Source organism: Centruroides sculpturatus, unplaced genomic scaffold (genome assembly GCF_000671375.1).
Source record: "Centruroides sculpturatus isolate CEXI.00-Female unplaced genomic scaffold, Cexi_2.0 scaffold539, whole genome shotgun sequence".
NCBI lineage: Eukaryota > Metazoa > Arthropoda > Arachnida > Scorpiones > Buthidae > Centruroides > Centruroides sculpturatus.
In genome coordinates, this window is record NW_019384823.1 from 87,307 (window position 1) to 111,418 (window position 24,112).

At 30.6% G+C, this 24,112-nt stretch overlaps 1 protein-coding gene across 3 annotated transcripts in view; it reads left to right on the forward strand.

The window, feature by feature from the left end:
- LOC111629961 (phosphatidylserine decarboxylase proenzyme, mitochondrial-like) overlaps positions 1–24,112 on the forward strand; it is a 43,427-nt gene that overhangs the window by 17,250 nt on the left and 2,065 nt on the right. For 2 of the 3 annotated variants that reach the window (XM_023373925.1, XM_023373926.1), the window contains 5 exons: positions 1,261–1,460; positions 1,531–1,767; positions 11,540–11,674; positions 16,315–16,459; positions 20,342–20,502. In XM_023373925.1, coding sequence (XP_023229693.1) covers positions 1,261–1,460; positions 1,531–1,767; positions 11,540–11,674; positions 16,315–16,459; positions 20,342–20,502 — 878 coding nt within the window. Of the gene's footprint in view, positions 1–378; positions 808–1,260; positions 1,461–1,530; positions 1,768–11,539; positions 11,675–16,314; positions 16,460–20,341; positions 20,503–24,112 lie in introns of those variants that run through there. The other variant, XM_023373927.1, reaches the window with a different exon arrangement.

Sequence of the window (24,112 nt, forward strand, 5' to 3'; positions counted from 1 at the left end):
AAATTAATTAATTAATATTCCAATACACGTTTTGTTTATTTTTATGAGAAAAAAAATATAAATAAATTATTATGTTTATCTCTCCCTATGACATAATTCTCATTCAGCTCCTGCCTTGGAAAAATAACATTCTAATTATATTTCAGATAAATTGGAGATATAAAGATAAAAATATCTGCAGTGTTTCCTTTGTCAGCAAAATTACTTTTGCTGGCAAAAATACACATTTATACTTATTAAATTCTATACAGTGAGTAAATATAGCTGTCTTAAGAATACTTAATGAATAATTTTTCAATTTCTTGAATTTATAAATTATATTATAAAACAAATTATCTGTCATAATATGATTGATAAATAATTACATTTCATTATTTGTTCAATAACCTACAGTAGAAATAAGACAGATTGTGTCATTTGCAAATATTTCTTGTTTCATCATTGGATTAAAAAAGGGGAATATTATCATATCAAAGTAAACTTTGAACTATTTCATATCATTTTGTCACTATTTTCTACTGACGGTGTGGAAATTTTTAGATTAATTTTGAAAAGCTTCTTAGGAAACTGAAGTTATCAGATATATATATATATGTAGATTGTAAAAGTGTAGTCGGGTTCTTTGGACAGTTTTATTTCACTTTTCTTCAATAAAATTAAACATGAAATTATTCATGAAATTATTTTTTATTTTATTATATTGTTTAAGTTTTTATTTTCAAGGTAAGGTAAGCAATGCACAGGGAAAGGACTGCATAGCAGAATAAATTTTGATTGTATAAAGGAATTTTTCCAAAGAATTGAAAAGTAGAGTAAATTTTTTTTTTTGTAAATTTAAAAACAGAGAATACTTTCAAACAAAAAAATGCATTTTGAATTTATATGACAGTGGATCACAAGATAATATGCAATAATTATTTAGCTATACACCAACTAATGCCGAATATTATCGGGCTAGAAATGGCTAGTCGTTTCTAGCCTGATAATATTCAGCATTGGTTGGTGTATAGCTTTATAATATATTGGGTTTAGTGATGATGTTTGTATATCAATAAATATTTGTTGAGAAAAGCGAAAATTATAACTTATGACCAAATTAAGAAATGTATATAATTATAGAATAAGATAATTTTTCATTTTATTTTGCTTAACATTTCAAAATTTTATCAATTAATATTTCTGATAATATAAACAAAACTGAATTTTGAATTTAATTTTTATTTCTAATAATGACCAATTGGAAAAACAAATCACTTTCAGAACCCGGCAGTTCATCTAAATCATGGAATCGATTTTATGGTCATTTTGTTATACGTTATGTTCGTGGATTACAATGGATTCCTATTCCAATTGGTATGGGATTTGCCTATTTGGCATACCAACAGTTTTGTCATGTTAATAAGAGAGAGCGAGATAGATTGATCAGTGGTCCAAAAGTGTCCTTAGCATCTAATTTAGAGGTAAGATATTTAAAACTAAAAAATACTTTTTAAAAATTTATATAATGCATAAAATATTTTTAAATTTTAGATCTCCTTATATAAAATGCTACCTCTTCGAATTTTTTCTCGTTTTTGGGGTTGGATAAATGCCTTAGAGTTACCTATGTTTTTGCGTAGTCCTCTTTTAAAATTGTTTATTTCCACTTTTGAATGTAATATAAGTGAAGCTGAAGAAGAAGATCTAAAAAGTTACCACAATTTAGGAGAATTCTTTCGACGTGCTCTTAAACCCAATGTCCGTTCCGTCCATCCAATATGTGATCTGGTAAGGTTTTTGTTTAGTTAAAAGAATTATTATTGAAAAAATAAAAAGGTTATTGTAAATCATTAGAAGTAAACCATTTATAACTTCATATAGAAGTCTGTATATACTATGATCCATGGGATCTCTATGTAAAGATGTATCTCATGTATTCTGTAATTAATCTATGCATGGTAATATAGCCTATATACCAGGTGTGGCCATCCCTGATATAGCCTATAACTAAAAAAAAACCCCAATATTAGAGAGAAGCAACTCTCTAATTTTGTTTTTTTTTTTTTGTAGTATATAAGTTGATATTTTGTTAAGTTAAAATTGTTTTATTTTAGAAAAATTATTAAAGATTTCAACGGATAAAAAGATAATTGCCATATTCCTCTGGTAGTCAAGGCCATTTTAAGCCTTTTTTTAATCCCATTTCATAATTTGTTTAGAGGCATTGTACAAATGTACACTGGTCAGAACAGTTAGGAGATTAAGAGATGTTGCATAGAAAATTATTTACACATTTGAGCTGATTTTGTATACACATTTGGCTTGCATATTTTTGCCAAGTCATATGATTTCCTAATTGTTTTGACCACTGTACATAGAGAACTAAAATATTAGTAATGAGAGGAGAGCAGTAAGATGAGGCTCCTAAGAAGAGAAGGCCTGGCCATTACTAGATATGCCCACATGTTAATATGGTCTTATTGATAGTTAATGATAGTCAATAAATTAAATTCATTTACAGTATTAATCTTGAATTGAACATCTAGAAGAATTAAATAGGACAAAATTGTGTTGTAAGAAACAATTAATGATAAATAAAAAATGGGATTGTTTAATTAGCAAATAAAATAAAATGAAAATGTGTTTTTATTTTGATACTTTATTTAGAATAAATTTTTGACAAATTATAATTTATTCTAATTAATTATTCTAATAATAATCAAATATTCAATTCATTTTAATTAAAAATTTAAGACATTCTTATTAAGATATGATTAAAATTGAAAATTTTATAAAATTAGAAAATGTTTTATTTTAATAAATGACTTAAAAACACTAATATTTCCAACTATTTAACAATCTAGTTAAGCTGCAATCTTAAACTCATTTGTAATTACTTCCTGACTTTGCCTATTTCTAGAATTTTAAATACTGTAGTTTAGACAGCCTACATCAGGAGTCGCCAAACTTTTTTAACCGTTGACCCCCAATCACTTTCCAAAGCCTCACATTGACCCCCACCATAAAGTTTTATTACAAGTGTATATGTATGAGCGAAAAAAAAAAAACATTGTGGGTTGTGGTCTCTGTCTAAGCAAAAAAAAAAACAAAGGTTGTGACCTCTAAGCCGCATCGACCCCTGGGGGTCCATATCGACCACTTTGGCAACCCCTAGCCTACATTGTTTAAGCTCTAATAGTGATATCTTTTCTGTCACATCATTGCTGTTGTTACTACTCACATGAAGGATTGCTATACAGTATATGTTATATATTTTTACAATAATGATAAAATTACAATTACACGGAATTAAATCTTCCTCCTCTGCCACTTTAACCAAACTAGCTGACTCATTGACTCAGGACAATGTTGAAAGTTATTTAGTACAAATCTTTTCTTTACAATTCTAGCCAATTAGATTTCTTACTAAAATATCAATAACTCTGCCTTCTATACTTTTTCAGCAATGTTTTAATAATAATAAAAAAAAAACGTTTTTAACTATGTTCAGAGGTCTGCCTCATATTAGAAAACATATACATTACAAAATTAAATAAAAGAACTGAGTTCTAATGACAGAGCTATAACAGCTATTTTAAATTTACAACATTCGAAAACAAACTATTTAAATATTTTAAAATTTGATACATTAAAATGAAAACATAAAATAAAATAAATTACATATGTTATTAACCAACATTAAGTCTAGCCCAGTCATTCTCCTTCCTTGTTGGGTTATCAACTAGAGATTGCCAAGCTTTGGATAATGTTTCCTTCTCCATGAAATTAATACATTCACCATTTTTAGAGACTTGGAAGATTTCAAATGTTTCCATTGATCTTTATTTGTTGATGTCCTGTACCTTTTTTTAACAATTTATCCTGGTCTCAACATTCCAACACCCTTGGCTTACTTGGCATTCTGCATTACTGAACACTGCCCAAATTGAGGAATGTGGAGTTGGTGGCAGGAAGTACATTCTATTATAAAACATGCCAAATTTGACTATTTTCTGTGTAGAAAACAGGTGTGTAGCTACTCAAGTTATATGAGAAAAAGCTGAAGAAATATTGCAAAATTTATATGAATTATAATTTTAATTTATAAATGAACCTTAACCTTAAACGTGCTCAGCAAGTAAACATATATATTAGAACACCTTAATTTTGCTGAGAATTATATATTTTAAACACAAACGCTTTCAACCTGATTAACAGGCCATCTTCAGGTCCAAAAAACGAAAATGGAACAGATACGTTCCATGTATAGAATATACATATTTAAATCAAAATTTAGAACAAAAATTTTAAAAAATATACAAGAGAAACGGAATAAAATATAAAAATAACACAAAATAAAATTAAAATATACAAGAGAATATATAAAAATAACACCAAATAAACTAAAAAATAAAAAATATATAATAAATATAATAAATCTTCCAATAAACTAATTCTAGCTTGAGTTTTCAGTGAACTTTTTAATCATGTATTTCCACGCCGACGACAGGCTCTCAGCATCTCTCGCATTTAAACATCCCTCACGTAGCCTACTCCTATATATTTCAATCTTCTCCGCCGTCATTGATAAAGTGGGGGAAGACACTGGTTTTATAATCGTTGCCTCGTCCCATTTCACCACCGAACCTTGGACTTGCGACATTTGTGACAAAACCGTGGCATTGGATCCTTTTTTTACGTTATACCGATGTTCTTTTAGTCTTACTCCTAAGCTCCTGTTGGTGACGCCGATGTAGTCTTTCTTAACATCTAGTTGGATGTTTTCATAAGGAACTTTATAGACACCTGGTTTTTCTTCTGTCTTTATTCTATCCTTATCATTTCTCAATATCTTATATAAATTTGGGGCTCTTTTTAAAACTATTCTTGCTTGTTTCTTATTAGCAACTTCTTTCATAATACTGTTCAAATTACTGTTATACGTAAACTTCAAGCGTCTATTGGGAGCTGTATTTAAGCCTTGTTTCTCATTGTTCTTTTCATATTTTTTGAGTAATCCTACAATGGTGCTTTTCTTGTAGCCTAGGGTCTGAGCTACTTGCAATATTCTGTCAATTTCTTTATTCCTGTCACCGATTCTATCACAATACAAATAGGCTCTTCTTATCAAAGTTTGAAATGCAGCCATTTTATATCTATATGGATCCATGGACTGTGCTGGTATATATAGCGGGGTGTGAGTAGGTTTAATATATACGCTGGTGGACAAATGATCTCCCATGAACTTGATATTAATGTCCAAGAAGTGCACACTCAAGGAACTTTTTTGCTCTAACTTTAATCTAAGACCATCTTTGTTATTATTGATTTTATTCAAAAATTCATGTATCTTGCTATTATTTCTCCATAATATCAAAATGTCATCCACATATCTGACGAAATGTATGACATCTTCCTTAAAATTTCGTAGAACTTCCCTTTCTAATCTTCTAACTACTAACTCGCAAAGAATTCCAGAGAGGGGACTTCCCATCGGAACCCCTCTTTTCTGCCTGTAAATTCGACCACAAAAGGTAAAACAAGATTGATAACATACCAGGCTAGCGAGTTCCTCTAGGTCTTGGGTGTAACTAAGCAACTGAGGGTTGTTGTTGTACATGAAATCCAATAATGCCTCCACACATGATTCAATCCTTACTGAAGGATACATACTTTCATAATCCAAAACGGTCGCCACTTCGTCTTCCATTAAAGAAATATTTTGCATTTCCTTCACTACGACAAGAGGATCTTTTGCCACCAGTCTATCGTCTTCTATCTGTGAGGATAAATATTCATGTAGCCTTTTTTCTAAGATAAAGGTGGGCCCCCTACACTTCTCTACCACTGGTCTTAATTCATTTCCAGTTTTGTGCGTCTTAGCAAACGCAAACAATCTTGGAGCTCCTGAACTTGGATTGTGACATTTCTTCAGAAAAGGCAAAACGGCAGCGAGACTTGAGCGTTCTAACTTCTTGACCCTTCTGTCCAGAGATCCAATTATTTTGTCGTCAACTATTTCACATTCAGTCTTCCTGATGTAAGCATGTAATTCCTTGTCAAACGTATGTCTCTTCATGACAACTAAATGTTTAGTTTTGTCTGCTTTGGTCATCACCAGATCATTCGTTCTTAACCACTCCTTCGTAAGCCATATGTCTCTATTGCTAATACCAGTTGCTTTTTTCTTTGGGCGGTTACTGATGACAGTCTTCCATCTAAAGAATTCCTTATCTAAAGGATCCATGCCAACTATCCCTCTCTCAATCTCCTGTATGGAGGTTTCCCAACTATTCACCACATCTGGGACAAAGTTAGGGCCTTTCTCAAGCACTTCTTTGATTTTCTTTGGTATTTCTATCTGGTCCCATACTTGGAAGGTATTAGGGCTCTCTTTATTCAATCTTTTCACTTGTTTACTAATAATCCATTTCAATTTTTTCACATAATGTTTAGTGGAATTCTTCCTGACTGCTTCTGCCAAATCCACAACCCTATTATTGATATGAGTTAGTTTATTCGGATCATCTTTGTACACGGTATCCTCTAGACGAATAAGTTCATTTAAGACCCCATACTTCCTGTTCTTTGTTATTCTAATAGATTTCTTGAGGCATGCTAAACGGAACTTAACTATAAGCGAACGGCATTCCGTAGGGATGCTAATTCGATAGATCGACATGGGATAGACTTTGTTCTTTAAACATTCTCTTAAAAAGTCTAACTTACAACTCGCTTTAATCATCTTTAACACCAACTTCCTGTATATCTTGTACGTTTTTACCGGTGCCGCCATAACTATAACCTTAAACGTGCTCAGCAAGTAAACATATATATTAGAACACCTTAATTTTGCTGAGAATTATATATTTTAAACACAAACGCTTTCAACCTGATTAACAGGCCATCTTCAGGTCCAAAAAACGAAAATGGAACAGATACGTTCCATGTATAGAATATACATATTTAAATCAAAATTTAGAACAAAAAAATTTTTTTTTTTTATGCGAGATTTTAAATGCGAGAGATGCTGAGAGCCTGTCGTCGGCGTGGAAATACATGATTAAAAAGTTCACTGAAAACTCAAGCTAGAATTAGTTTATTGGAAGATTTATTATATTTATTATATATTTTTTATTTTTTAGTTTATTTGGTGTTATTTTTATATATTCTCTTGTATATTTTAATTTTATTTTGTGTTATTTTTATATTTTATTCCGTTTCTCTTGTATATTTTTTAAAATTTTTGTTCTAAATTTTGATTTAAATATGTATATTCTATACATGGAACGTATCTGTTCCATTTTCGTTTTTTGGACCTGAAGATGGCCTGTTAATCAGGTTGATAGCGTTTGTGTTTAAAATATATAATTCTCAGCAAAATTAAGGTGTTCTAATATATATATATATTATAAATGAACTTCAAAAATAATAAATTCTAAAAATATACACATACACATTCAAATAGTTTTTATCTTACCAAATAGAGAAGTAAATTAAAAATTATGAGAGCCATATATTATTTGTAAAGAATTGCAAAATCACATGAAAAAGCATGAGAACTGTTTCATCATTATATTCAGAAAAATATAAACACCAACCGAAACCCAATGTATAGCAAATAGACATCCACAACTGCCGTAAATAATCCTGCTATAATTTGGAAATAATGATTTTGAATTACAAATGAATTTGACATTAGAGGGAAGCGTTAGTCACCATCTTGTATTAAAATTAATAACTATAATATTGATTTTAATTAATACAAGATTAATACCAGTTACACTACCTGGAGATCTGGGTAGCGTAACTGGTAATGCATTTGCACTGTAAGCAAAAGTTGCAGGTTTGAGTCCTGCTTTGGGCCAATTATTTTTGTCCGGTTTAATCTAAATTATTTAATTAAATATTATAATTATTAATATTAATACGAGATGGTGCTTAACGCTTCTCTCTAGTGTCAAATTCATTTGTAATTCAAAATCATTATTTCCAAATTATAGCCCAATTATTTATGGCAGTTATGGATGTCTATATTCAGAAAAAGCTTAGCATCATTCTATGTGAAAAATTTCTTTTATCTATCCTAATTAATTACAATAAATTTGGAATTTGTCATTTGATTACTGATGTTTGATCTGCAGAATGTCTTTCTATGTTTTATGTAGTAATTCTAAAATGAAAATTATTAATTATTGAATTCAGAGACAAATGTGTATATAGAGAGTAGTTGAAAGTCTCTTGTACCCTTTTCACTCCAAAAGTACTGAAGATATATTAATTTTGTTAATGTAATTACATAGGAAGTCATGCATAGAGAATCAAATAGAACCTTTTTATTAACCTTGAAAATGATTTTGAAGGTCACTTATAACCTTAATGAGATGTAACAAAAGTTTCAATAACAAAAAGCACTACAATGATACCTCAGTTTTTGCCAATAATCCGTCCATAAACAATCGACAAAATCCGAAACTGACAAAAACTGAGGCAATTATTACCATATGATTCAACATAATTCCAATTAATTCATTCCAGACACTCCAAAACCAAAAAACACATTTTATAGAGAAAAAATAGAGTGTTTAATACTAAAAACAGTAAGAAATTAATATAAAAGTCTAGTGTAAAGAATAAATGAACATTCAACATGGCATTCGAATGGCTGCTGGCTCTGGAAACTTTCTTTGGTCCAATGATGGAGCTAAAAGGAAAGGAAAGCAATGGAATTGGCTAGATGCATGGGGTAATGCTCACAATGCCACACTGAGCAGGTAAATGTGTGGGTCGTCCTTTGTTTTTGCAAAATTAGCAGCGTGGTCATGCGGACACAACAACAAAATCTGAGGCAACTGACGAAAACCAAGACAAATTTTTCATAGAAAAAATCAATGAAAACTGAAACCGACAATCAGTTTTTTGGATTCTTAATCAACATTGTGTAAACAGGTTGCATCTGATTTTTCATATATGATATCTTATGTAACTACATTAACAAAATTAATATCTTTAATACTTATGGAATGAAAAGGGTTCAAGGGATTTTTGACTTACCTTGTTTATATTACACTTTATGCCCTTTACTTCTAATGTAATTGAATTTAATTAGCATAATTATGAGACAGAATACAATTAATTACTATAATTGTATTTTGTCTCGTAATTGTACTGTAAACTGACTTTCAAACATGGATAACCTGCAGGTTATCCATGTTTGAAAGTCAATTTGAAACCATTTGTGGATATGTGCATGAAATTAGGTAATTAAATTGAAACAGCCTGATTAAACAATATTTATGCAATAATTATTGTTATATTGCCAGATGAGATTTTAATATTAAATTATAAAAATTATACTTTATTAAATCATTCATTGTTTAAAAGTTTCCAGTTTAATGCTTGTTAAATCAAGTTTTATAAATATTTATTTTTCAAGTTTGTTTTATATAAATTCATTGTTTTGTTTACAAAAATTTTTAAGAAATTCTATTTTATTAATTTCTTTGAAAAATAAATAAATACAATGGATTCTGCTTTACTGGGACACATTGGGACTAATCCATATAAATAAGTAGGTAAAAAATAATAATTAGGTACCTATTTTAATGCTTTATTAAACCAAAATACAGAAAATATTTGTACTATAAATTTGCCAGACTTACGACAATAAATAACTGATTCGCATAATGCTAGTGTTGCCAAATATTAGTAGTGGCATAAACAAGGGTTGACCATTCGATCCGTTCCTGATCGAACAATTTTTCCTTTCTTTCTTTTTAGTTAGAACATGTTCTAACTAAAAAGGAAGAAAGAAAAGGGTTCATCCAAAAGTCATTTTACAGTCTTCTTTCGAGTACAATTTCCTTTACTTGGAGATGGGCCACTTCAGCGGGAGTGTCCATAGAATTCACCAGTTTGATGTTGGTCTTAACAATTGGATGGCTGCTGTCTGAATCTAGACCTAATTATGCATGCAATACCTTCCAAGGGAACTCTAGCTGTCTTCCAACTCAATCAAGAGAACTCGACCTTTGTTCCTTTGCTTTTAAGGGGATCATCTGGTCCAATCCAGAGCAGGGTCAGTAATTTGCATTCAGGTCTGTCTCAGACGAAATCCCCATGTGATACATCCTACCATGCTTGACCCCCTCTGGAAAAACCGAATTGCCCGAGCAAGACAAAATTACTTTGTCTCTGCCAATCATTAGGCCTACATAACATTAGTGTATGTAGTGCCTACATATTTTCAGAAGATTACTAAAATATATAAAAAATTGCTAAATTCCTTCTCTGCTACTGTCTTAATTAAGCAATTAAATTATGTATTAATTTAATTGCTTAATTTGGCCCAATAAAGCAGCTGCCCTAATTAACCAGTGTCTCAATTAAGCGGAATCCACTGTAACTCATTTATCATTTACTTTGAAGAAATATTTACACCAATTTTTCTAATACAATGGAATCCAGTTATTATAATCACTATGTTATTACTTTGCTAATGTTATTATAATCAGTCTGTCTCAAAACACATTATAAAATTAGTTAAAAAATAATCTGCCTATTATAATCTAACTTTTGCTCTTGTTATCAATTGTAATAACAACACTTGAGGACAAATGATAAGAATTCTTAGAAAATTCATATTAAATGGGCCTTTTCTTCAAAACTTACTTTTAACCAAAGCATACCTTTTATCTTTTAAATACATGACAAGAATTTGTAGAAAATACATATACAGTAGATTTTTACTTGAAGCTCACCTTTGGGATGAAGATTTGTGTTGCAGTTTCTCTACTTTAATATTGTTTTCTGTTGAGTGAAAACAATTACAATCAGTTATTATTATCAATAGTTTTGTCCCAAAGTGATCATAAGCAGATTCCACTGTATAAATAAATGTAATGATTGCACAGTAAAGAGATTGCTTAACTATGACATATTTTTACATAATTTACTATCACGATAATATCAATCTTCTGACTCTATCCTGCAAGTTAAACGAGTAACAGGAGTCAAGGACATTTAAATTGCCTACATTGATCAAAAACAGGAAACTTAACCAATTGTATTAACCAAGGACTACCATCTATAATTTTGTAATGATCTTTTTTAAATCATTTTCACTCTGGAAGTTAAAATTTATTGAAAGCTGTATGAAAGTTTTCAGATTACACTATCTAAAGGAGTCAAAAAATACCATGACTGCAAGTATAGATTTACTTGTAAAGCAAAAGATCCAACTCTATACTTTATCTTTAAATATAATAATAATACTTTTTTTTTATTTTACACTTAAAAATTTAGTTAGATTTAAATAATTACATTTCTTCAAAAATACTTTACATTTTTGTTATATTTATAAATTAATTTAATACATTATAAAGCCTGGAATTAATAAATTATATCTTTAGAATTTTTTAAAATGTTTTTGTAATTAGCAAAGATAATTAAGTATTAAACTGTAGTATGTTGTATTCATATCAAAGGCAATTTTGATAATGCTGAATTATGAAACGTGAATTTAAGTTTATATAATCAAATATTATTTTTAATTTTCTAGGTTAGTCCAGTAGATGGAACAGTTCTTCATTTTGGTAAAATAAAAGATGGCTATTTAGAGCAAGTGAAAGGTGTTACATATTCTCTTGAACAGTTTCTTGGCCCCAATAGTTGGTCTTCAAAAAATTCACCAGGGGTAAATATATATACCTTTTGATTTATGTTTTGACATATAATAATAATAATATATTAAATATATGTATTATGTTTCATACATTAATCTTAAACTAGATTATTGTAAAATACATGGTCTTTTCCAGCAACAGTTTTTTATTTATCTAACATTTTCAGCTATCTGTGCAGCCATCATCAGGATCAAACACTTTTAAATAGAACTCTTTATAACTGGAATTATTTATTAATAATTCTCACTGCTTCTTTATAGCCACCTCAGTATGTAAATGTGGTCATTAGTACTTTAATTAATACACAGGACATACTTACTTCCCTCCTCTCAATTTCTTGTAAGTAAGGAGATGAGTTTAATAAGGTTTGCAAGTTAGAAAAGCTGCTATAGTATAGGAAAATATTTGTACAATGTCATCAGGGTTAGTGTCTTTAAAAACCATTTTTTGGTGACCACCTTGATTAATAAAGCTAAAAATGTGTACATGTGTTTCCATCCTGTACATAGGGCATGTTGCTTTATACCTCACTAACCAATTTAAAATGACATGGATACTAGCTACTCATCAAATCACAGCCTTTCTTTTGGAGGTTTGTGTGCAATGATAGGGACCCATACACAGACATCAGAGATTTAACACATTCTGTTAAGACAAGGTTCCAATGCTACCGAAATTTCATACATTCAGGCAACTTCTAAGATGCTTTCAACTAGGATAATGGAGCATCAGGATATCAAACATGGCTGATAAACCATGGAACTGTCTAAGAGAGTTCTGGAGCATTGTAGTGAACCTTTGTGATCAGATACCATTTTGATCCATTCCATATGAAACTTAGCATTTTGTTCATTTGGAAGAAACTATGTATTGCACCCAACAACTCCTGTAACCATTCCATTGTTGACCTGTCAGACCTTTGGAATCCAGTATTGACTCCTTATCACTCTTGAATATCTTTTATCAGCCATAGTTTTGTATTTATGCACTGGATTACACCATGTCTTAATTTGGTAAATTTAGCTAGTTATAATTCAAGTGATATAAGAATTTAATCTCATATTGTTAATTTTTATTAGTATTAATTGTGGTACATTACATTTTAAAATCTAGTTTTAAAAAATCAAATTTATCATTCTAAATGTGGTAATTTCTTTCAGATTCAAATTTTGTAGCTGTAATTTAGCTGTTTGAAATTTTTTATGCTGTTCTAGAATTGTTTCAAAAAATAAATAAATTTGTAATAGTACATGTTTTGCAATTGATTGATTTAGCTTGAAGATGGCATTAATAAAATGTTGAAAATAGTAGCAAATTTTTTCTAATAATAAAAGAAGCAAATGCCAATAGACAATAGATTAATTTGTCAATAAATTTTTGGTATAAAGTGAAGTACTTTAATAAACATGTACTTCATTGTTTAAGAATGGTCATAAATTTGATTTACTGAATTAAATCTTTTTTAACTTGTGGAAAATTAAGAAAAACAAAAATACAGTTCACATAATCTATGATATCATCCAGTTTGTTTAAAATATAAATTATACAGCAAGTTTTCACTTACTGTCATTCTGTTATAACATTATTGGGGAAAGAATGGAAAGATACAAGTACATTTGTAATCATTTACAATTATTATTGTTGAATTTTCTTTATACACAGTAAAATTAAATCTCTGAGGTTAGAAATAAATGCTAGAGATTGCAAACTGGATCTAATTAGAATAATAATAATTGAATTATATCTTGTTTATATTAATTAGCCTATTGTAAAATTAGTCTCGTTATACATTGTTTTGATTAACATCAGTTTCTAAGAACCTTTTGACAAACTTAAGTGAGGACTTGCTGTATTTTACATTTAAAATATATTAATTTATATATTAAATAGATTGAATGATATTGTGGATTATGCAAACTGTGTTTTTCTTATATAAATTGATTTAATTATAAGTTGAGAGATACATTATATTCATCTTCTGTACTTTACTTATTACATGTTAAAACTAGTTATATTTTATTCTAATTCTATAGTTTTTAAATATATACATTCATTGCCATAAAAATTAGCACACAAAGGAGGAGTTGTTGGAATCAAATGAAATTGTATATGTGTCTGTAATAGTGATATAACTAAGTGATTACAAAATGAAAGCAAAAAAATCATTGCAGGAAAAACTACAAATGAAAGAATGTTTTGGTACCCTGTTGGACCATCTTTAGCATGAATACATGATATGATATGGGTGGGCATGGAAGCATACAGATGATATATGGTGTTCTTCAGCATCTCAGTTCACAGTTGCTGCTATCAGTCTTCTAATTTGGCCAAACTCTTAGGCTGTCCAACTTGCCATCCCAGGTGGTCCCAGACATGTTCGATTGGTGACAAATCAGGAGACCAGGCTGGTCTGGGAAGTGTGGCACTGTGACAGAGGCAGTCCTGTGACATCCTTGCTGTATGTGGTCAAGCATTATCCTGTTGGAAAATGGCTGTTGGGAGTTCTGCCATGAAGGCAATGTTTGTGGCTGCAGGATATCATTAACATACCACTGGGCTGTCGTGGTCTCTTGGATCACTACTAGAGATGACTGGTTGTCGTATGTGATGGCACCCCAGACCATCACACCAGCTGTGGGGACTATGTACCACTCCAAATTGGGGTGATCACCATGAGGCCTCCAGACATGAACATGGTTGTCATCAGTGCACAAAATGAATCTGGATTCATTACTGTAAACAACAGTTCCATTCCATTGTAACCATTGTTTCCTATCAGGAGCAACACCACTCCAGAGGAGATGGTGGGTGGCTATCAATGGCAGCACATGTAATGGCCACTGTGATATCAAATGTTCCTCACCCAGGTGCCTCAAAATAATATACGCAGATACCTATAGTGATAGCACCACCTGTGTCCAGATGGTGAACAATGATATGGTCAGCTGTTTGTATGCTTTTCAGAAGACCAGGCAGTCCTCTTGGCTAGTGATCTGTTAAGGGTGTCCTGAGCCTGGGTGCTGTGTATGTGAGCACTCTCTCATTCACTGGTCCCTACACCTCCTCACAGTATTGTCAGAATGGTTTAGGTGACAGACTATTCAGCAAGATGACCACCTATCTTCTCTCAACTTGATGAACCTTCCCCTCTCAAACTTTGTTAGTTATTCAGATGGTTTTTGATTGTGACATAAAGGCATCTCTAGTGATACAGCATCCCTCTGCAACATGTAAACTACAGATAGCATGCCTTTGCATGCGTTATTTGTAGGCCAACTGAAACACATTTTAACTTCCTCTGCTAATTATGCAATGAGCCATCATGCTATAACTCTAATCATTTCTATATCTGCTTGAGATTTATCTGCATGCCAAGTTTCACAGCAATACGACAACTTCTTGGTATGCTAATTGTTATGACAATGAGTATATAGGCAAAAACTTTTTCTTTATCTCAATATCATTTAAAATGTTACTCGTATAAATTTATTTATATTATGTTTTAAAACTTTAAAAGTTATTTTTATGGAAAACAAAAATACAGTAGATCCCCCTATAAAACGGGTTTATATAGTACGGATTTGTATATAACGGTGAAAAAATTGAGATCGTATTCGTGTAAACATGCTAAAAGAAACTCATATAATATGGTAAAACATCATCACTGACTCATGTCGCGACAGGATTGGTCGAATCTAGACCAATAGTGGATATTGCACAAACTGTTGAGTTTAAATGAGCAGCAGACCTACTAAAAACCATTTTTATTTAACGTCCATAAAAATTATATTTATATTAATGATGTCTCCAAAATTCAGCGAATTTTTTGCAGAAAAATAACTTATCAGAAACACGTGCCCACTGTTTGATGCGCCACTCCACAATGAAAACAAGCTTAAGCAATGGTGTCGTCGAACGGTGCACACTCTGTAAGTAATCCTACAATTTTTTTGTTTATAGCATAGTTTATATGGATTATTCCAAAAAATTATATATGTTTTGGAAATGTTGAGTCAAATTAGTCTAGAATCGATTAATTTTATGGACGAAAACCTTTCAAACAGCTGTAATCCCTAAACTGCATATGTGCCAGGCTCTAATTGGCTCATGTATTTAAGTGATTGTAAAACACGAATTCATATAAAACGGAACGTATCTACAGTATTATGGGGGGGTCTACTGTATAATAATTTCAAGAATGTTTAAGCTTTTTTTTATATATTAATATATTAATTGAATTTAATTTTATACTATAATTGTTATTTAAATATCTATAATATAGTGATGGACAGCACGCTAATCATTTATTACAAAAAAAAAACTTTTACGATATAAGCGTTAAATTAAACACGTATGTCACTAAATTGACGAGCGCTTTCTACCGTTATATACGCTTTATATTCTACCGTTGCTGGTATTCCAAAATATTAGTTAAGATTGGAATGTTTTTAAAAATTTTGTATTCAAAAAAGGTTCTTATATCTTCTAATGACCTGAAGAAGACAAAAGTGTGTATCGTCGAAAGCGCTCGTCAATTTAGTGACATACGTGTTTAATTTAACGCTTATATCGTAAAAGTTTTTTTGTAAAAAGTTTTTTTGTTATTTAAATTTGTTAATACTTGAAATTAACAAAAGGATTTTTTATGCAGCATGAAAATTCTTCCAAATATCAACAGTCATTACTTTACAATAATAATGATTTGTATCATTGTGTTATATATCTTGCACCTGGTGATTATCATCGCTTCCATTCCCCAGTTGACTGGACAGTTCAATACAGGAGACATTTCTCTGGTATTTAATCAATTTAACTTAAGATATAATTTAATCATTTGTTTTACTAATAATTGTTAATATGAATAATGTCTACAATACTGTTCAACCCTTTACCAACACCAGAAGTTTACTACACTTGCAATCAAAAATCGAACCTATTACCGATGTGTTGTCCACCTGAAGAAGAACTTCATAAAGTTCAAAAATGTTTGTGGGACAATCTTTTATAGGATATACACTGGTAACAGGTTTGATTTATGAATAATGTCAAATTTAAAAGAATTTTTTCTAATTATTATTAATTTATAGCTAAAATTAGACAACTGATAAAACTTGAAGATATGTACAAGTGTTTTTCTAACCTCATAACTCAGAGGAATGACTCAAATGAATCACATCATAAATTACTTGATAGAAGTTGCTTGACTCCTTCAAATATATAAAAGTGATCATAAAGTCACTTTGCACTTATATTGCAAAGGATAAAATCATGTTTAAATTAGTCTATACCAGTGTTTCTCAATGGGAGTGACATGGGCGTTTTTCCATGTTGAGGGGGCGATTAGTAACAATTTATATTTTGGGGGCGAAAAACAATTTTATGGGAGATATAGTAAAACATTATATTAAGAATAATTAGATATTTTATTCGTTATATCGTACAATAATTAAAAAAATAACATTATACTAGTCACTAGTCTATTCAAGGTAGTACGAATTTGGCGTTAGCCTTGTCCCTTGGCATCGGAATTTTGAAGTGAAGGGGGCGACGATTCGTTTGAGGTTGAGAAACACTGGTCTATACTATTTATTACACATTAACAGCAAAAATATCAATCAAAATCATAATGCAGTGGAGCACTGTTTATACCTTTTTCAATGGAGAGAACAAAAAAGACATAAAATCAAAGTTTAAGTAAAGATACATCACAAGATGGAAAAACTAATAGTTTTTCATAAAAACTTACAGTATTATGACTTTTAATGAATATTTTACTGTTTATTTTTTTATTTTGTACTTTTACTAAAATGTAATGTAATCAACTCTTATTATTAATATGAATCATTAAGAACAGTAGGTTGCTTTATCAAAAATTCATATTAACAAATTTCAGGGTCAGAGTCAAGGTTGTATAATTTAGAGAGTTAAGGCATATTAGGTGATTGAAATCTGTAAATTTATAATACAGTAGAGCATCGATTATCCAACCCTCGATTAACCGTCACATCGGTTAACCGACCGTTCTAGTTGGCAAATTTCAAATGTCCACTAGTGATGTGGCGCTACAATATTTGGCTATGTCTTGGATACTTTAATATTATTTTTGTTAAATTTTTGTGTGTTTTAGCTGGCAACATTGATTCGGCCATTGAAGGGAGGCCAGTATTTAAACGAGGCTTAATTTTCTAATTATGAGTGGTTGTTTGTTTTGTGAGCAATAAAATAATTTAAAAATAATTTTTAATGATACAATAGTGACGATTATTATTTTAAAAAAATTTTTTGTTAGGCTTAACATCGATGAAAATTTAATGCAAAATAGGTTAACAATATACTAATTACATGGGATATACTAATATACTTGTGGGTGGTGGGGTAGCCCTGGGGGTGAAAGGTTACGACCCTCGCTTTGCCTGTGATCTGTCAGGATGACACGAGAAAGCCTTTTCCATATGGGGGTCGCAGTTTGCTGGACGCAAAGACTCACACAGAGACCGTATTTACTAAGTCAACGCGTTTATTTGGATTAGAAAACATGCTTACAATAGTAACACTTGGCGGTCTCGTTGGGAGTCGAAAGGCTCGCCGGACAGTTCGATGGATCCTCGGAGAATGGACGGCACAACACAACGAAGGAGAGAGTCATCTTCTTCCAGGTCGTAAGTAGAGGCTTGGAGGTTGGATGGTTAGAGGTCTTCGTTGGGAAGTTAAGTCCCAAATCTCTTCCGTACGCTTCCTGTGGTGTTCTCTTTGTCTTCTCGGTAAATCTGTATCCGCTCACTTGCACTGTTGTTTTTGATCCCCAGCTCGCAACCAACTCTCTCCCCGTGTCCTTGGGACCTCGGGCTTTTGTAATCTCTTTCCTCCCGAAATCCCGAAGTTTTGGTTGGTCCGAATGTTGGTCCCTCTGCGCTTCTATTGGTCCCGGGTCTATTGCCAGGGACGCAATTCGGGCTGAGGGGTCGCCGAGATGACCCCGTCCGGGCCGTTTCCCTCCGGAGTCGGGTCAAGCCCTCTCCCGGATGACGGTCTCGTAAATTGTCACCTAATGTCTATTTTTCGGTCCCGGAGAGGAGGAAGCTGTCTCAGCCGCCGCCCCCTCCACAGGAGTGTCGGCAGGACCTGCTTTGAACTCTCTGTAAGGTGACCGTCCAAAGTTTCCCCGACGGTCGATCCCTCGATCGTTCTCATGATTGACGACCGTGAATCTGTCAATTAGGCCTGGAATGCGACAATTAAATCGTCTCGCACCCTGTTCCTTGATCACACCGGTCCTATTTACGTAATAAGTCACCGATATATTGACTTTAGCTCGACAGCCGGTTTCCATCCCAGGGGGGTGTGTGGTCCCGGCCTCACATACTATACTAATAATGTATTTTTTTCATTCTTTTTGGTTATCCAATTTTTTCAGTTATCTGACCAACCTGAGTCCCCAATTGAGTCAGATAATCGATGATCTACTGTATTTTGAAATAATTTATTAAATAAAGTTAAATTTATTTACAAAAACAAATTAATATTCTAAGTGATTTTCAAATGAAATAAAATGAGAAGGAGACAGTATTCACCATTAAAGTATGGAGCAGTGTATTAGAGTGGTTAAACAAAACAAAGCAAAAAGAAATCCTTGAGTTTTTCTGATATAGATTGTTTGAAAAAGTAGAAAACATTTTTTTGGCACTAAAAGTGTAAAAACAACCATTATTTGAAATAGGGTTATTTCTTGAGGGTTGTGAAGGTAATTAACAGTTTGGTTTAATAAATTCTGTTAAAATTTTTGTTTGCTTTATTTCATGAAAATTAACATTGTGACATTGGCCAGGGCAACAGCAAAATTCATTTTATCAGTGTTTGTTTTAAGCTTTGAAATTGCAGAGGTCAATGATTGAATAGACGTAATTCATATGTTTGATTAAAAGTAATAAATTCTAAAGTGGTTTTGGCCTATTCAAAACTCAAATGCCACTGCTAATGAATGGTCTACAGCCCCTTAAAATATCTGTTATTATTTTTTAATTCTAAAATATCCATGATGAATCATTAAGAGTTTTATATTAGAATTGTTAAGAATTGTTTGTTGGAATAGTTCTTGAAATAACCTTAATTTATTAAAGAAACATTATTTGTTTATAGACTTTTGCTATTACAGGATATTCAGACAGAAGTATTGAAGTGGTCAATGTTATTTCATTTAATTTCAAGAATATGGAGAGGATAAAACAAAGAATATGTTCTACAAATTTAGAATTTATTTTCTAAAAGTGATATCTGTTATCTTTATCAAAAAAAGGAAATTATTTATAAATGAAGCTCCTTAATGAATTTACAGCTAGGAAGGAAATATTTCAATATTGAAAGAAATAAGAATGTTTTGGGAGTAATATAAATAAAATGACATATAAGTATAAAATTATAAACACTGCTATGCTAAATGTAATTTTATAACAATAAACAGCAACTGTACCAGAAAAACTGGAAATGTACATATAGATAAGAAATTACACCTGAATGCAAAATTTCCAGCAAAGAAATTCAATATTCTACTGATGAAATAGTGGCCAAAAATGATAGAATTCATTTATATAGTATAGAATATTGAACTTCTTTGCTGGAAATTTTGCATTCAGGTGTAATTTCGAAATTTTATAACTTTTTAAAAATTAAATTTTTTTCAGGTGAGTTGTTCAGTGTGAGACCAGGCATTGCAAATTGGATTGCAGGACTTTTTAATATAAATGAGCGTGTTGTCTACATTGGCACTTGGAAATATGGATTTTTTGCCATGATTGCAGTTGGTGCAACAAATGTGGGTTCCATTAAAGTTTATTTTGATAAGGTAATTAAGGTTTTTCTTACTTTTAATTCTGCCTTATAATCAATTTTTCTTATATGATTTAAATGTAAATGACAGATTTCCTTATATTTAAACTTGCATATATCTTGTAAGATTAAATGTATAAAAAATATTAAAAAATAGTTTAAATGTTACATGTAACATTTATTTATTATTATTTTTATTTGAAATTATCATATTATTAGTTGGAATTATTATTATTTAAATAATAATAATAATAGTTTTTCAAGAAATTGTATTGCATTTGAACAAGAATAGATAAAGAACAAATTATTTTCAAGTCATTTTTCTAAATTGTACTTAATTTCATTGTATTATACAGCAGTGTTTCACACTTTTTGGATTATTGTTTCCTTTCAGTGCATCCTCATAAAATCAGTCCAAAATGATATATTGAAAAATAAATTTAAATAAGAAATTTTTTAAATTTATGCATTTATTTTATAAATGAAAAATAATTGTCTAGAAGTATCTTGAAGTATTTTATTAATTAAGTACTGTACATTAGTGGAAAAGTTGTAGAAGTAACAAATAGTATAACTTGAATATATAGTAATAAAATTTAGCATTGGTTAAAAAAATCATATTTTATTAAATTACATAAATAAGTAGATATATTTACCTGCATACTAATGACATTTATTGTCCTTTTATTTTTAAATTAATACTTTTTTGTATTTAAAAAAAATTGTTGTTTATATTACTTTTTCACTCAGCCCTTCAATTAATATAGCCTTATATCTGAAAGCTGACTTTACAGTGTATTTGTTTGAAATTTAATATTTTTATTTCGAAATGAATTTTTGTCTCCTTGTTTTCTAATAAACCTACACACACTCCCTTGCTTTATAGTACTTACTTTGGGAATCACTGTTACACAGTATTCTGTGTATATTTTACAAAAAAATCACCATCTAGAAAAGAAAATTCCAGGATATTCAAATATTTTTTCCAAATTTTATGCAGTTTTCTCTTCTAAAAGAGAAATTTATATATAATAAAATTTTTAAATAATTAAAACTTTATTTTAACTTTATGGAGATAACTCTCTTTAGAAATCTGTAATAAAATAGAAGTACTGAAATCAACATCATCACTCTTTATTTGTAAGCTTTTCTCTCATTCTTTAAATGTTTACACACTTTAAAAAAATCCAGCAATGGAGTTGCATATGTTTCCTATCTGTTATAAGACTTTAAAAGTTATGTTTTTAATAATCATAATAAATGAAATTGTGTGTGGCATCATTTGTTATGAAGTTTTTTTTTATAATAAACTTCTGATATTATTAACTATGAAATAGCAAAAAGCTTAATTAATTTTGAGGGTAGGGATGGGTTTCTCAAAAAATTGTAAATGCTAATAACTAGTAAAATCTTCATCAGATAAAGTCCAACCCATCTTGAAATATGATACATAACCCACTTCATCTCCTCCCTTGATCTTTAATCACCAAAATTTAATAGCATCAATGCCCCTTACATACAAGTTACTGTGCCAAATTTCATTACTTAATTTTTACCCCATTCTGAGGTATTAAACAAAATAGATGAACACACTCAAACACTTTGTGTAACAGTTTTTTGGCTTTTTTGGTTTCAGAAGTGTCAAATCATCATAATTCCAGAAAAATGTAGGATCAAATGTGACACAATTACAATATTATAACAGTCAGAAATGTAACCCATGTTACATTAAACAGCTAGGAAAGTAACAAGAAAGTAAAAATTTGAGATGGTTACAATATTTTTCTATGTTATATTATAAGAGTCAGGAAAGTACAAGTCCTGAAAACAATATGTAAAAGGTGTCTATCAAACTGCTCCTTTCTAAAAATTTTCATCTTTATATATATATATACTAGCTGCAAGGACCCGCTTCGCTGGGTTTTTATTTGTGGGCAAAAAGTAACGATAGTGAAGATTAAGATAATTACATTATAGCCAATCTTCCCGTTTTCACAAAATGCAAGAATTAGGTCTCCCGTTTCCAGAAAATTTTTACATGAGCATAAAAATATGTTTGATTTCCCACAAAAGTGCAAAAAACCGCCTGTAAATCTTGCATGCCGCTTTATATTAACACTTCCTGGTCCCGATTCTATTTCTGAACGTCTCCTATTCACATCCAGTCAAACGAACTATTTTCAACGTTTCTGGAACGTTTACGATTGTTCTATAATCAAACCAATATTTGAATTTTATGTTCAAATTTAATTTGAATATTGTTCGAACAAATTTGAACATTGTTCGAACAAAACATTTGAAATAGAAAGTCACTTTCAACCACTTTCAGCCTCATATCTCCCGCACCCTTATAGCTATTGAGACGCAACCACCCCTATGCACAAATGGAGACTTGGGGCTACTACCACATACAAACACCATTCACGTGCGATGTGTAGTTTTTGCGGAAAAGTGAAATATAGGGACATACATGTCCATTTTTATATGTATATATATTTAATTCTCAGTATTTCAATTAGCAAGTTCAGTGAAATGATATATATATACTGAATAACATAATTGAAATACTGTACTGAGAATTACACTAGTCAACATGAATTTTATAGAATAGAAAATCCTTTTGACTTAGACCAAATTGAGCTTGCTGATTTTAAATCAATACTTAGATCTTTCATATCTTGTTCAAATTTTGGAGTTTCTCAATTTTTTTCTGGAAAGTGCTTTTTTTTTCTGATTTTCAAGCAGTTTTGAAAATTAGTTATTGTGGGTTAATATGTTGTACACTGTTGGAAAATAGTATTTTTGTATTTTTATATAAAAATATGTGATGGGCATATAACATATTTACTTGGCTATAAGATGATCTCGCATATAGGATGAAGTGTGACTTTAGAGATCAAAAGAAAGAAAATTAGATTTATTAATACAATTCTGATTTTATTTCATTTAATCACAAAATATTATCAAATGCACATATTAAAGCAAACAACCATGTTTGCCTTAATACATGATGAATAGAAAACAAAATATTATAGTGCGTGTGACCAGAAAAAGTTTATTTTTAATGATTCAGAATGTGCTAATATTTATTAAAAATAACAATTTAACTAATATAAAATAACTACATTTATAATCATTGCTAAGTGGCCTGTATTTCATTAATGTTTTTATAAATAACAAGAAACTATTTTCTGCGAATGAATGAGATGCAACACAGTTTTTAATTGATGGATATAGGATGAAATCAATAAACAAAGGGGTATGTGTCTTAATTTGTTTACAGTAGGTGCCAACTTACAATAAATAGACTGTAGACCTATAATGACAGCATGAAATATACACAGTTCACAGAAATTATTGCAAAAATGCAAAGAATCCTTCATTCGCACATATAGGACGACCTAAGTTTTTAAAGCAGTGAAAAATGGATAAAACTTCATCTTATATGCGAGTAAATACGATATTTAATTAATAAGTGAAGGCCAAAAGAAGCCACACTATTAAATAGGTTACTGAGTAGTAGTATCTGTTAGTTTACAAGTACAACTCCTGACATATACACTGATTGACCACTATTATTGATAGCTTGAACACACATTTGATGTAATGGTACTGTACTGTACATA